Source organism: Panicum virgatum, chromosome 2N, assembly GCF_016808335.1.
Source record: "Panicum virgatum strain AP13 chromosome 2N, P.virgatum_v5, whole genome shotgun sequence".
Lineage (NCBI taxonomy): Eukaryota > Viridiplantae > Streptophyta > Magnoliopsida > Poales > Poaceae > Panicum > Panicum virgatum.
In genome coordinates, this window is record NC_053146.1 from 13,500,227 (window position 1) to 13,515,522 (window position 15,296).

Here is a 15,296-nt window from a genome sequence, read left to right on the forward strand (position 1 = left end):
TTGTGGAGGGAGCGGGGAACCCGGCCGGGGTCGCCGCGTGGGAATCGAATGGAACGGCTGCCAGTAATCGCCGGCTCCAATTCAGGGATACGATGGGGGCCTGCCGAGGCCCAAGCTTATTTGGGCTGGGCGGCTAGATCTTGTTTTTGGGAAGCTTGCACCTTGATTTGCCACCAATTTTGGTAGTAGTCTTCAAATTGATTCACGAAGATTTAATTTCTTCACAAACACTACAGTAAGGTCCATGTCATATGGCCCATTCAGCATGGAAGGCCGCTGCTTTCCAGCCCAACGCGTCCGTCGTCTCCTACGTCGAGCGCGTCTGGCATGGCTGACAGAGCTGCGCCGCTTGTTCCACATTGATTTTCCACTTGCATAGCTGATAATCTATTAACCTGAGACCGTACCAGAGTATTGAGCATTGCATTTATACAAATTTCGCCCACCAAACGAGGAGCATTTCATGGACATATATATATATATATACAACTTGTTACAGTCGAAATAATCAAAGTATATATGTACAGTTCGGCTTCATGCTGATCTAGCAATCCAGCCCGGAGTAGAGATCATCCAGTGCGGTGTAAAGAATCTTGGCAGCATTTGGCCTTTCCACATTCCCCATGAGGATGTCGCTGGTTGTTAGATAGGGGTCCCCGTAAAACCGCAGATTAGCATCCATCCGTGTGGCAACTAGATTCCCTTCTAATGAAATACCGATGAAAGCACCTGCGAAGTCGCAAGAATAAAGAACATGTCAGATTAGTTGTAAAGAATGGAGACCACAGATTTCTCCATAAATATGACCGGGTATTATTAAGGACATGACCGCCCTAGCAACTGTTCTCGATGGCTAGCTTTTAACAATTGTGAAAATAAATAAAAGTATATTCATGTTATCACTCACTCATGAAAGATGTTAGCAAATGCGTCAAGATCTAGACAACTAAACATTCAATTTTGATTATGCACTGAACTTCTAAATCAGCAGAACTGAATATATACTGAATTCTGAAAAATAATAAACCAAAATAAACTCAAGAATATTTATCAATTTTGATTATGAACGCCTAGGTAACTGTTCTCGAAGCCTATTTTTCAAGAATTGTGAAATTAAATCAAAAGTATATTCATGTTATCACTCACTCATGAAAGATCTTAGCAAATGCGCCAAGATCTAGACAAAGTAAACATTCAGTTTTGATTATGCACTTAACTTCAGAATCAGTAGAACTGAAAATATACTGAATTCTGAAAAATGATAAACCAAAATAAATTAAAAGCTTTTCGCTGATGATGTCGTGTTAGTTGATGAAAGCCGTGCGGGAGTGAATAGGAAGCTGGAGTTGTGGCGGCAAACGCTAGAGTCCAAAGGTTTTAGACTTAGCATGACTAAAACTGAGTATATGAGGTGTGACTTCGGCGCCACTCATGAGGAGGGAGATGTTAGTTTGGAAGGCCAAGTAGTGCCCAAGAGGGATACCTTTCGATATTTGGGATCGATGCTACAGAGAGATGGAGATATTGATGAGGATGTTAGTCATAGAATCAAAGCGGGATGGATGAAGTGGCGCCAAGCATCTGGCATCCTTTGTGACAAGAAGGTACCTCAGAAGCAAGTTTTATAGAATGACGATTAGACCGGCAATGTTGTATGGTGCGGAATGTTGGCCTACAAAAAGACGGCACGTCTAACAATTAAGTGTTGCAGAAATGCGCATGTTGCGTTGGATTTGTGGACATACAAGGATGGATCGAGTTCGAAATGATGATATACGGGATAGGCTAGGGATAGCACCAATTGAAAGAAAAGCTTATCCAACAACGGCTAAGATGGTTTGGACATGTCCAACGGAGACCGCCAGAGGGCACCAGTGCATAGTGGTATCCTTAAAGCACGACAGTAATATGAGGAGGAGGCAGGGGCCGGCCGAAGTTGACATGGGAAGAAACAATTAGAAGAGATTTGAAAGACTGGAGTATACCTAGAGATCCTAGTGAAAAATGCATTCGACTGCAGAACGTTTGGACAGCTTCTGGACCTCGAAGCACTATAATGAAATCCATTAGCTCACCACCAACCTGTATGTGCAAAGGCAAGAATATAAGATGCAACCAGAAATGATATGCAAAGACCAGGACTGCTAACACCCAAAACATGAATCACCATTAACCAATAACAATGAGCACAAACATGTATTGCCAATCTTTAAAAAAAATGTATTGTTGTACAAAGGATGGCAACCTATAAAAAAAATGTATTCTTGTACAAAGGATGGCAACCTAAAGGAATAAGAGTGTGTCATTTTCCAAAATAGAAGCAGCAAGTTTGCTCAGGTTATCTCTGAATGAACTTGCAGAACCCCAGGCAACACAATTTGTTGCCATTTATACCTAAACATTTCATTTCTTCCCCTAAATTTCCAAGGGCACAGGATAAATAGATATAACGAATTCAAAACAAAATATCATTTGTGTAGCTGCTAAATAGAACACTTGAGATTTGTCCTTGGATAGGAGTGCTTGGAAAGCCGCGATTCAAGTGCCAGAACCATGAATAATGGTCTTTGTTGGGTTTCAACTCTAGCCTACCCCAACTTGCTTGGGATTAAAAGGCTTTGTTGATGTTGATGTGATAATTTGTATGGTCATTGCACATTTAACTTTTCCAAGATGGTAAGCCAAAAAGCATTGGGAAACATCAAATTACATGAAGTTGAAAGTTAGAAACTAAGACAAAACTGTTACCTTTGCTGCAGCTATATGTATAACAAACTCCTGACCCTTTATCACCAGCTCTCATGTCTGCTTCTAATACTCTGCCCACAGGTCCTGCTGCAGCACTAACACCTGCCCCTAGTGAAAAATGCATTCGACTGCAGAACGTTTGGACAGCTTCTGGACCTCGAAGCACTATAATGAAATCCATTAGCTCACCACCAACCTGTATGTGCAAAGGCAAGAATATAAGATGCAACCAGAAATGATATGCAAAGACCAGGACTGCTAACACCCAAAACATGAATCACCATTAACCAATAACAATGAGCACAAACATGTATTGCCAATCTTTAAAAAAATGTATTGTTGTACAAAGGATGGCAACCTATAAAAAAAATGTATTCTTGTACAAAGGATGGCAACCTAAAGGAATAAGAGTGTGTCATTTTCCAAAATAGAAGCAGCAAGTTTGCTCAGGTTATCTCTGAATGAACTTGCAGAACCCCAGGCAACACAATTTGTTGCCATTTATACCTAAACATTTCATTTCTTCCCCTAAATTTCCAAGGGCACAGGATAAATAGATATAACGAATTCAAAACAAAATATCATTTGTGTAGCTGCTAAATAGAACACTTTAGAAAGCAGACAGAGTAAGGAACCATTGCCTGCAAAATTTCTGGGAAGTCAATTCTACTTTTTTCAATCGTTCCATGATACTGATTCAAAAATGAGATGCATATAGTTTTTTATTCAAAAAATGGCACAAACTCATGTCTTTTCTAATAGTGAAGACATAATACTGTTAAATCTTACACAATGCACCTCTCGTAAGCAAATAATAAGTGATGCTAGAGGTCCCTAATAAAACACAATACAGCACACTACTGAAATAAACAGGTGGTGCTGGATTTGTAGCCTAGCAAGAAAAGGCAGTGCCATTTATGACTTATCTAGTAAAAATTAAAAGTTTACCATACAAAACAAAATGCAGCAACAAAATAATATTACCTGCGCTCCCCATCCAAAACCACCAGAAAGTATAGCAGATGGTGCAGACCATGACCCATCAGATCTTCGAGCAACTACTAGGCCAGTCCCAAGTTTGTAAGTAAGAATAGCACCAGCTTTTACAACTGTCAATATGGCAAGCCCACTTGCTCCACTAAGTACTGCATGTGGAATGGACTTCTCAGGGTTTATTCTTGCAACCTGCATTCAGATTTTTTTTTTATGCGCTTATTAGATTCAGATTACAACAATTTCAAAGAATTAACATACAGCTACATAAACCAATGAAATTCACAAACCTGGCTGTAACTTGTCAAGGTATTTGCTGCCTTGTAAATCTCATGCTCCATTGTTAACCCAATAGGCAAATTTAACCACCCTCTTGCACAAGTCCAATCCATAACATCATGCTTTGCGGTTTGTGAGGCATTGCTGACAGAATTGATCAATAAGTTCTGCAATGGATCTAGCCTATCATAACAAGCATCACAAACTCTCTGTGGATTCCGCTCACGGAACTTGGCAGGCAACAGACATCTTCCTTTTGAGCATGCCCTGCAGAATATCCCTCCGCAGAATCGGCAATGATGTCGTCCTCGGGTAACAGCAGTGAAAGGAGCAGCGCACTGCATGCACGAGCTAGCATAGCTATCAGGAAGCCATTCTGGTGGCTCTGCTTCCAGAACAGCCCTATAAATGTTGTAATTCAAGGCTTCTTCATCAAGAACTGGTGGGGCACTTGGCATGTAGACAGAAGAATGCAAGAATGTGTTCCCATCATCACTTGACCCCAGAAAAGAGACACTAGTCTTATTGTCCTTTGGATGTTCATCTTCAGTATTTTTCAAATTGCGACCAATGATCGCCATTACACCGCCCAGCAGGTTCTTAATGTTTACTGGCTTTTGCGCCTTCACTGGCGCAGAACCCCAATACTTATCAGGGCACTGATATCCATCAAGGAAATCAGCTTCCCCACCAAAATCAAACTCCTTTTGGCCAGACCATTTTGGCTCAAATGAATTAATGATGTTTCCAGCTGTTCCCAATCCCCTTTCTATATGCTGAGGCAACGACTTTGGATCAAATGAGTTGATCGCATTGCCAACCGTTTCCATAACTCTCGACTGGAACTCATCCTTGAGGCTGTTCACTACTCCTGGTGCAGGCAACGGGTGGTAGGAGACAATCTCCCTACGTGCTGACATGGCAATCAATGTCTAACACATAACTCACTGAAATAATAAAACCAGCAATGAGAAAGTGGTTAACATACCTGCAGGTGTACAAACACCTGCATAGAAAGTGTGACTTATGCCTTATGAAGAAGAAGAAGAAAAAAAAGCACGCGCCAATGGCTAAACGTATGCAGATTGACCATGAGGAATCCAGGATTGCCAAAACTGTAAATCGTAACGCTCCTGAAATTTAAGGCTCGTGGAGCCGAATCGTGTGGAGTCTGCATGGCTGAACCCTCATTATCTAAATCTAAATATTATCAATGGATTGAAAACTCCAAACGCTGTGTTCGCTTGGCTTGTCAGCCAACCAGCCAACAGTACTGTTGTCTCATACTAAATCAGCACCAGCCACCAGCTACCAACCAACCAGCAGTATTGTTTTCTCATAACAAATCAGCACCAGCCATCAGCCACAGCCAAACGAACACAGCGAAAGAAGTAGCAAAAGGTCTCTCAGTAGCACTGAAACTCTGCATTTTCTGCAGGGCAGGAGCATATATTGGAGCCTTCCTCATCTAAATTCAGTCCATCCCCTACACCTTTTTCTCGCAACCAAACGCACCTTCACTCCCAAAAGCGCCATGCAACAATCAAAATCCGCAACCTAATTTCGGCGGCGGGCACAGGGGTTATCGAATCCCCAAATTTCTTTTGGGAAGTAGACGGGGGGGGGGGCGAACTGTGAACGAGCGGATGCGTCAGGTTCGCGGCGCGCGGGGCAACAAACAAGCAAATCCCCCAACTAACCGAACGGGGGAACCGCAAAAATTCGGATTCGGTTGGATTGACTGGACGCTAGGGTTGCTTACGAGCAGAAGTAGACGAGAAGGAAATAGAGGAACGAACCGGGTCGATCCGAGCCGCCCTGCTCGGTGCCGGCGGGAGGAGGCGGCCGGGCTTGCTGGGTCGCGGCGCCTGCGGCGGCACGGGACACGAGCAGAGATGGCGGCGGCGACGAGCAAGCGAGAGGCCAAGACGGCGTCGCGGACAAGACAAGTTGTTGGTTTCTTAGCCGGCTTGTTTGTCCAGCCCGGCGGCCCACGAGAGGCCGCGTTGCGTGCTCGGCCCTCCGCGAAACATTTCCTTTCCGCACGGCGTTTTGGGCTGGTGAGGATTGGTAATGTACGTCACGTTACTCTTTTTCTTTTCTTTTTTTGCGGGCAACGTTACTCATTTTCAATATAACATTCTTATTGTATTTGAGTATATTTTATGTTACACTACAGTGTTGTTGTTTGGTTTTTATTATATACGTTTCGGATTCACGGTTCACCTGTCGTTGATACACATTGGACCAAATAAAAATTTCCGGTGGAAACATTACATGCTTTAGGAAATAAAGATTTATTTAATTTAAACCGATTTCGAGTGTATGTTTTCAACCTAAAAGAACCGACTGAACTGTATGTACCATGATACAGTTCGCACGATTAGTCAAGATTCAAGAGAGATTTGAACAGATATTGCGGAATCTAGTTTAAATTTTATGTCTTTCATGAAGGGGTAAAACAGCTGGTGTAATTAGCACTAGATATGCAAAGAAAGATCATCCAAATATATTTCGAAATTGCTGGTCACTCGGGAGTTGCAGTTAACTTTGATGAACTTTTAAAAGCTATCATAATTGCTTTACTTGTGTGGGCCAAATTCGTGTTCACTGGGCCTGGTCTGGCACTGCTGGTGGTTTCCTTAGTCGCCATGTTTCTTGGGCCTAGTGTTCGGCCTTTTGGTTGGAGTTTGATCCCATGTACTGTTATGTTTTAAGGCTTTTTGCTTTATAGGTTTTTAAAATGATGTTTTCCCTTTTTTCCTTTTTTTGTTTCTAATACTTATTTGTGCCGCATATAATCTAATATCAATTAATATATATATATAATTTTTAATATTTATGTGAACTCAATAATGTAAATGTTTGACTTTGACTAAATCTAAAAATTGCTATATTTTGAGATGGAGGTAGTAGTATTTATCTTGGCCCTTATCTCTGCTGCCGAAATCCACTCAAATACACGCCTAGTTTTAAGGCTACTAGCTGTTAAATTTCCATGCCAGGATACATATACAAAGTCTTCGAGCACAACGCCCTGTTCCCGCCTCAACTTCTAGCCGACCTAACTCTAGCGGTACGCCACTACCGCTTACGCCACTGCCCTCTGCTGAACCATAGTTATTTCAACCATGACACCCCTACCTCCATCCTTGTCGACCCTGCTCTCCTTCATCGCTGACCTTGGTTGGCATCGTTCCCCGCATTGCTACCCCACCACCACTAAGAAACCGCACAGTTGCCGAATCCCTTTAACTTTGCCGAGTGCACGGGCACTCGGCAAAGCGTCTCTTTTCCCGAGTGCCCACGGCATAGCACTCAGCAAACAGACGGCACACGGCATGCCGATACTTTGTCGAGTGCCGGCTGTCGGCAAAGATAGGGCACTCGGCATCTATTGTCTTTGCCGAGTGCCGCTAGGCCCGCACACGGCAAAGGCTGTGCACGTGCCTAGCACGCGCACTAGCCGTGCGACGGCCGTTAGTCTTCGCTGAGTACCGACAACTGGCAATCGGCAAAGACAATACTTCACCGAGTGCCGACAGCTGGCACTCGGCAAAGACCACACTTCGCCGAGTGCCGTCAGCTGGCACTCGGCAAATACTATTTCGCCGAGTGCCTAACGTCTGGCACTCGGCAAACAGTTTGAATTTTTTTTTGCATTCACATTTTTTATTCTCTACTTAAATTTGAGAATTTAATCCCTGGTAACATAAGATACTTTTATTGATTGGTTTACTATATTCTGTTAATTTTTTTGTTTGCGGGGAATAATCGGTCGAAGTTAATTTAAAATTAGAAGTGGGTCCAAATTTCAAAATCAATGAATGGAATGTGATATTCATGTACTTGAATCAAAACTAATGCCAATTGCGCGAAAGAACTTAAAAGTTGAAGCATCTTTATCACGAAACTTGATCGCAAGTGCGTGCATGGACGTTCGGAAAACACCAAAAATAGCATACAATGTCTGAAAATCATGGAACTTGTGCAAATCTCTTGGTTTCATGCGATGATAGAGTGGAAAAAAATTGACAGTGTTTCGGACACGTGACAACGTACGCTGCTTACAATCCGGAGGATCTCCGAAGAACTTTCAGAGAGATGCGTAGTATCCGGTTGGATTTGTGGTTGAAATGAAAAAGTCGCATAGGAATTTCAATGTGAAACTTTTTGTATAGAGAAATAACAACAAAACATGTGTTCTATGAAAATTGGGTTATTTTTTTATTTTGTTTTATATATATATAATTTTTTTGGCACACATTCAAAATCAATATATTTAGTTTCAACTTAATCTTTAAACGTATGAAATAATAGGTTTTTTGCATGAAATCATGAACCAAAAATTGTTGCATTATTTTGGCAAATTATTTAGTTGATATTCACTAAAATTTTGTTACATACCTCATCAAAACAAATTTGTTGATATAAATTAAATTTAACTTTAGAAGCACATGAAATAATAGGATTTTTGCATAAAATCATGAAACATGAAATACAAATTGTTTTAATTTGAATATGAAATAGTTGTGCTTAAAATAATGTTTTTTTTGAATTCGTATCTTAATTCCATTTTTTTGCAACTAAGTTGTGTACTGTAAAAAATTTATTTGCCGAGTGCCGGCTCTCGGCGAATCCTTGTTTGCCAAGTGCCACCTGATCCGGCACTCGGCAAAAAAATCAATAAATTTTTTTTTAAAGTCTTTGTCGAGTGACGGATCGGGAGCACTCGACAAAGCCGATCCGGCACTCCGCAAAGAAAGAACTAGGACTCTAATTCACGCACCCCCTCACTCCACTCCCCACGCGCGCCACCGCGGCTCTTGCTGCCGCCGCCCTCCTCCACGCCACCGGCCGGGCCCCACAACAACACCGGCACGCGCCGCCACCGACCGCGCCGCCTCCCGCCGCCTCCCCGCGCGTCCCGTGGTGGATCCCCACCTCCCCGCGCCCCCATCCGCGCTGGAGGCCCCCCCACCGCCTCTCGCCGCTCCACGCCGCCCGGCGGCCGAGGCCCGCGGCCTCCGTGCCTCCGCGCCTCCATGCCGCCTGGCGGACGAGGGCGCGGCCCGCCGCCGGGCTTGCCGCTCCTCGGCGCCCAAGGGCGCGCCATTCAGCGCCGGCGGCTGCCTCCCCGCCGCCATGGAGGCGTCTCCCCGGCAGCCTTAAAGTATTTTTTTATTTTTTTAAGTAAATTATTAAGTTGAATTTGTTAGTTGTAAATTAGAATGGGATTATATTTTTTAGGTAGATTTTTAGGTAGATATAGTTTTTGGGTAGATATAGATATTGTTTATTTAGTTTATTTAGAATGATTTAGTTTATTTAGTTTAGGTAGATATAGATTTTTAGGTACATATGGATATTGTTTATTTAGTTTAGGTAGATATAGATTTATATATTAATTGTTTATTTAGTTTATTTAGAATTGTTTAATTTAAGTAGATATTAATTGTTTATTTAATTTATTTAGACTTGTTTAGCTTACGTATACTGGTTTAGTTTATTTAGACTGATTTTAGATGTTAATTGTTTATTTAGTTTTTAAGGCTAGTTTAGTTTATTTATAATAAAATGATATATTTAGTTAGTTTATTGGTAATTATATTTTGAAAACCAACCCGTGAATATGGTAGAGCACATACACCAGTTAGGCATCTCCTGTTCGAAAAAGATACGGTTGCAAATATGCAGATATTTGTATATTGATGGCCGTATCTGTTTCGGATTGTCCACGTTTTTTGGACAGCCCGAGGATGCGTAGATGGGGTTAGTTTATATGGTCCACCCCGATCCGAGGCAGAGTTTCGGCATCATCTCCCTGTTTTTCTCCGGATACACAATCTCCCTTTCGGGACGTGTATCGGGAGAACAGCGGGAAGGTGCTGCTAAAATTCTATCTCGGATAGGAGTGGATCATATAAACTGACCCATCTATGCATGGTCGGGTGGGATTAGGACCTATCTTTACCTACTAGACTCTAGGCCCAACGTCTACATGCATTTAATTTTGATAGTAGTCACTGATATCTTGGAAGATGGATGATCGTGAGTGGATGTACACCAGCCGGGTAACCCGAGCTAGCATGACCGATGAATGGATTGAGAAGACCAACGAGTTCTTGGAGGGGGCATGGGCAAGCTGAAGGGTCGAGTTTCATGTGGTGTCCCTGCAGCAGTTGTGGAAACCAAAAATGAAAGACAAAGAAGGTCATGAGCGAACATCTTGTCAAGTATGAATTTACGCCAGACTATACCTGGTGGATCTTTCACGGTGAAGCCCATCGTATGAGGGATGAGGTCGTTAGGCAACGCATCGATGAATGTGATGCAGCTGGTGGGATTGGAGACGTGTTAGACGACTATGAGGAGGCACATTTCGGTGAAGGACCGCAGGAGGAGGAGCTAGAGGCAACCACAAAGGCATTTTACGAGATGTTGGAGGCGGCACAGAAACCTCTTCATGACTAAACAAAGGTTTCTCAGCTGGACGGCAATGGATGCCTTATGGCATTGAAGTCCCAGTTTGGCCTGAGTTGAGACGCCTTTGATAATATGTTGACCATTTTTGGCAGCATGTTTCCGGAAGATCACATTCTGCCCAAGACAATGTATCAGGCGACGAAAATCCTTGGTGCACTTAAGATGACATATGAGCAGATACATTCTTATCCGAATGGGTGCATCTTATTTAGGAAAGAGCACGACGCTGAAACTTACTATCCGCAATGCAAAGCCTCTAGGTTCCTGGAGGTGGATGCTGGTGACGGTCAGCCTAAGAGGCAGCTCGCGATTCCTTTGAAAATCGTACATTACCTTCCGATCATTCAGAGGATCCAAAGACTCTATATGACCGAGGAAACCGCAAAATAGATGACATGTCAAAAAAAGGTGTTCGATACAACCCTGATAAGATGGTGCATCTCTCCGACGGTGAGTCATGGACTTATTTTGATGAGATTCATCATGAGAAAGCTGAAGAAGCTCGTAATGTATGTGTTGCGCTGGCAACCGATGGGTTCAATCCTTATGGTATGATGGCCGCATCGTACTCATGTTGGCTCGTGTTCGTTATCCCCTTGAACCCCCCCCCCCCCCAACCCCCCGGCGTTCTCTTTCAACGACATACCATATTTGTGTCGTTGATTATTCCTGAGCACCCAGGGAATAAAATGAGTGTTTACATGGAGCCTCTAATTGATGAGTTGATCAAAGCATGGGAGGAAGGGGTGTGGACATATGACCGAGCAACAAAGACAAACTTCAAAATATATGTGTGGTACCACTACTCTCTGCATGACCTCCCGGCGTATGGCATTTTCTGCGGATGGTGTACTCATGGAAAGTTCACATGCCCAACATGCAAGGCAACTCTGCAGTTCATTTGGTTGAGAAAGGGGGGCAAGTATTCGTCGTTTGACAAACATCGACAATTCCTTCCTACTGACCATCCATTTAGAAGAGACATTAAGAACTTCACGAAACGTGTCATAGTTACAGACCTTGCACCGCAGATGCTGACGGGTGCCGTGCTTCATGCTCAGATAGATGCTCTCCAGTTCAATGATGCAGGTGGTTTTGTGGGATATGGCGAGGAACATTACTGGACTCAGATCTCTAGCTTGTGGAGGTTGCCCTATATTAATGATCTCCTCCTTCCATACAACATTAATGTCATGCACACAGAAAAGAACTAGGGCTAGGCTCTTTTCGGAACGGTCATGGACATCCCTGATAACACGAAGGACAATGTCAAGGCTCGAGTGGATCTGGCAACACTGTGCAATAGACCAAGATACGAAATGAAGACTCCGAGACCAGGGAGACAATGGAGGAAGACTCCGGCGGATTTCGTCCTAACGAGGCCCCCAAAAAAGGAAGCACTAGAGTGGATCCAAAAGTTACAATTCCCTGATGGGTATGCAACGAATCTGAGGAGGATTGTCAATTTGACTACGATACAAATCAATGGGATGAAGAGTCATGACTACCACATATGGATTGGGCGGCTTCTTCCGGTGATGATTTGAGGCTATCTCCCTGATAATATCTAGCGAGTGTTGGTGGAGTTGAGCAATTTCTTACGCCAGCTGTGTGCTAAGGAGTTATCTCGGGCCATCATTTCGGACATGGAAAATGTGACCCCTGTGTTGCTATGTAAGCTGGAGAAGATCTTTCCACCCGCCTTCTTCAATCCGATGCAGCATTTGCTTCTATACCATCCGTACGAGGCACGGATGGGGGCCTGTGCAGTACCGTTGGTGCTATCCAATTGAGAGATATCAGAAGGTTCTTCGAATGAAATGCAAAAATAAATGAAAAATTGGAACTTCAATTGCATAGTCATATATTCTGGAGGAAGTGTCAAACTTCACAACCAAATACTATGGTGACAACCTTCCTAGCGTGCATAATCCACCCCCTCGTTACAATGCTGGCGATAATGAATCGAGTCTCACCATCTTCAAAGGACAACTTGGAAATGCAAGTGATGCGAGGTACAAGACCTTGAACCATGAAGAGTGGCGCCGTATCATTCTATACGTGTTGACCAATCTTTTCGAGGTGGAGCCGTATATTGCGTAAGTTCTCAACATTGTTTCCACTTCACGAGTTTCCACTACTTAGCATCCAACCCCCTTTGTCATGTTTGATATAGGGAATTTCAACAACTATTTTGGCATCGCTCAGGGGCTCCAACCTCGATGGAAATGGAGAGTCTTCTTAAAAATGGCGCAGGAAATTCACAACCCGATTTCATTTATTGGTTTCAACAGAAGGTAGTCTCCAATTCATAGTTTTAGTTCATTTCGTTGTCCTCGAACTATTTGACAAACTAACCTGCATACGCTTGCAGGGCCAAACTGATTCGTCCATAAGTGCCGAGTTGAGAAAGGTTGCCGATGGTTTTAGCTATAGGGTCAAGTCGTTTAACGTTTATGACGTGAACGGATATCGCTTCCACACAATGAGATACGAGCAGAGTCGGCCCAATCGAAGAACCACTAATACCGGCGTTTTTACGCTAGGTCAAGATGGAGTCGAGTATTACGGAAGAGTTGAAGAAATATACGAACTCAAGTTTTATGGTTCTGTACCACTCACTCCAATCATTTTCAAATGCCATTGGTTTGATCCAACATTAACAAGGCATACCCCGAATGTTGGTCTAGTCAAAATTCGACAGGATTCAATGTTACAAGGCGATGATGTCTACATTGTGGCTCAACAAGCCACACAAGTTTATTATCTCTCATACCCGTGCCAAACCGATCACCGTCTTCGGGGTTGGGATATTGTGTATAAAATATCGCCACACGGCAAACTGCCTCTCCCAAATAATGAAGATTACAACAATGATACAGAGTTCTTTCAAGAAGAGGGGCTACAAGGGAGTTTCGAGATAGACTTATCAGACGTGATCGGAATGGAAGTCGACAATGAAAGGGTAGTTGACGAGGAAACTGGAGATGAACTTCAAAATATTCAGGACTTAAAATTACTAGAGTGACTGCGTTTAGGCAAAGACAGTGAAGATGACATTCCTCCTTCGGATTCTGCTAGTTATGTTGACATAGCTGATAGTGATGATGAGGATTACGATCCAGCTAATCTCGATTATGATGACTACTTCTAATACATGTATGACTCGCAATATTTAATATATATTATGTTAATTTGTTGTTATATTTTCTTCATGTTCATCTATTTGCAAGTATTGTTTATCTTGACTCATTCGTTTACTCCTTTTGATTTCAGGTAACTAAACAAAGATGCCAGGTGGTGGCAAGATGACTTGGCTGAGCTCCTTGTACAGGGGCAGTGGTGGAGGAGGCGGTAGTGGCTCCGATGCACCTGAGGGGTATGGGAGCCGTAGTGTTCACAAAGGTGGAGGAGGAGGGGGAGAGCTCGAGGTGGAGGAGGTAGTGGGAGAGGTGGAGGAGGTAAGGGGGGGAGGAGAAGGAGGGAGAGGACACCTTCTCCTGTAGAGGACGAGGAGGAGGATGATGAGGAGCAGGGGATCGAGGAGGAGGAGGAGGAGGAGGAGCAGGGGAGCGAGGAGGAGGAGGAGCATGTGGAGGGGGAGGAGCACGTGGAGGAGGACGAGGAGGGGGGCGACAGGAGGTGAGCGGCAGGTGTGGTTGCGTGGACCGTCGCAACTCCTGCAACGGCCGACACCTCCAGCGAGACGCCCGATGATTCGGCCAGTAGAGCCTCAATAAGTATGTTAGTACTTCTTTATTATGCATTATATATGTTTAAAATCACAATACTAACTAAAATTTTACTTTAAACACTCTTGCAGAGGGTGGGTTTTTGTGTAGCCTGGTGACCACAAACGGAAGCCCGATGGTATCTTGAGTCTTCTGTGCAGGTTGCACTTCCCCGGGCTCGTGATGCATGCTGGGGTCCTGGAGCCGGCATACACGTGGGACCACTACATGGCCACCCCGGACGCTACTGATCGCGAAGGAAGGAACTTCGGCACCAAAGTGAGGCGGGTGGTCGGGGAGTTGTGGGTAAGTCATCCTCGCACTAAAATGGTCAAAATATCGCATTCTGTTTCAATTTTTGGAATGATGATTGCAATTATCTGGTACATCTATAGGATTTCTACATGTGCAAGGAAGGCCATGAGGCCCGAGCGAATGAGAAGGCTCACCAGACTTGCTACAAGCTGGTGAAGGACATGCACTATGAGGCGCGTGTCCAGGCCGTTGTTGTGTACTGCGCCGACGTCGAGAAGAGGAGTGTCAAGAAACCAGCCGCAAGGGACATCTTCCTCACGCGAGATCGGTACATTACATTTAGGTGCCTCCGAACTGGTGCGCAAACAAGGGCGAGTGCTGGTCTATGATGGTGGACAAGTGGATCAGCGAGGACTGGGCCCGCCAGCACGCCTTATGCCGGGAATGCAGCTTGATGATGACGGGTCCAGCACATCATCAAGGGAGCCGTAGCCTCGCCGAGTACAAGGCGACTTGGGTAAGTTCACTAATTTCTTCATTCTTTCTAAAGCTTTATTTTGAATTCTTACTAATCATCTTGTTGATTTCTTGGCAGTCGGAGTCTCATTCAGGCCAGTCTTGCAACGACTTCACGGCGTACGCCATGTCTCACAAGGGCAGGGTGACGTCGGACGTGGCCTACAACCCGACGAATCCACCAGAGGCCTACACAAACCCCAGCATCCATGCGCGCATCAATGCGTACACGGAGGTGGGAAGAGTGCTCCACGGGGAGACTTGGGATCTGGCCACCGCGCCACTCTC

The 15,296-nt window shown here is 44.1% G+C and overlaps 1 protein-coding gene across 1 annotated transcript; it reads right to left on the reverse strand.

Moving 5' to 3' along the window:
• Positions 1-363: 363 nt before the first annotated feature.
• LOC120659814 lies at positions 364-6,046 on the reverse strand. The gene is made up of 5 exons (XM_039938055.1): positions 5,820-6,046; positions 4,032-4,967; positions 3,733-3,933; positions 2,749-2,944; positions 364-729 (listed from the first exon to the last, which is right to left on the reverse strand). The coding sequence occupies exons 2-5, from the start codon at positions 4,938-4,940 to the stop codon at positions 545-547; spliced, it is 1,491 nt and encodes a 496-aa protein (XP_039793989.1). The 5' UTR covers positions 4,941-4,967; positions 5,820-6,046; the 3' UTR covers positions 364-544.
• Positions 6,047-15,296: the final 9,250 nt, after the last annotated feature.

Excerpts from the sequence above, each read along its gene's own strand:
- LOC120659814 (XM_039938055.1), bottom strand. The coding sequence starts at position 4,940 with ATGTCAGCACGTAGGGAGATTGTCTCCTACCACCCGTTGCCTGCACCA. Across the intron at positions 3,934-4,031 it reads CCTTGACAAGTTACAGCCAG|GTTGCAAGAATAAACCCTGA; the intron begins GTTTGTGAATTT and ends ATCTGAATGCAG. Across the intron at positions 2,945-3,732 it reads GTTTTGGATGGGGAGCGCAG|GTTGGTGGTGAGCTAATGGA; the intron begins GTAATATTATTT and ends TTGCACATACAG.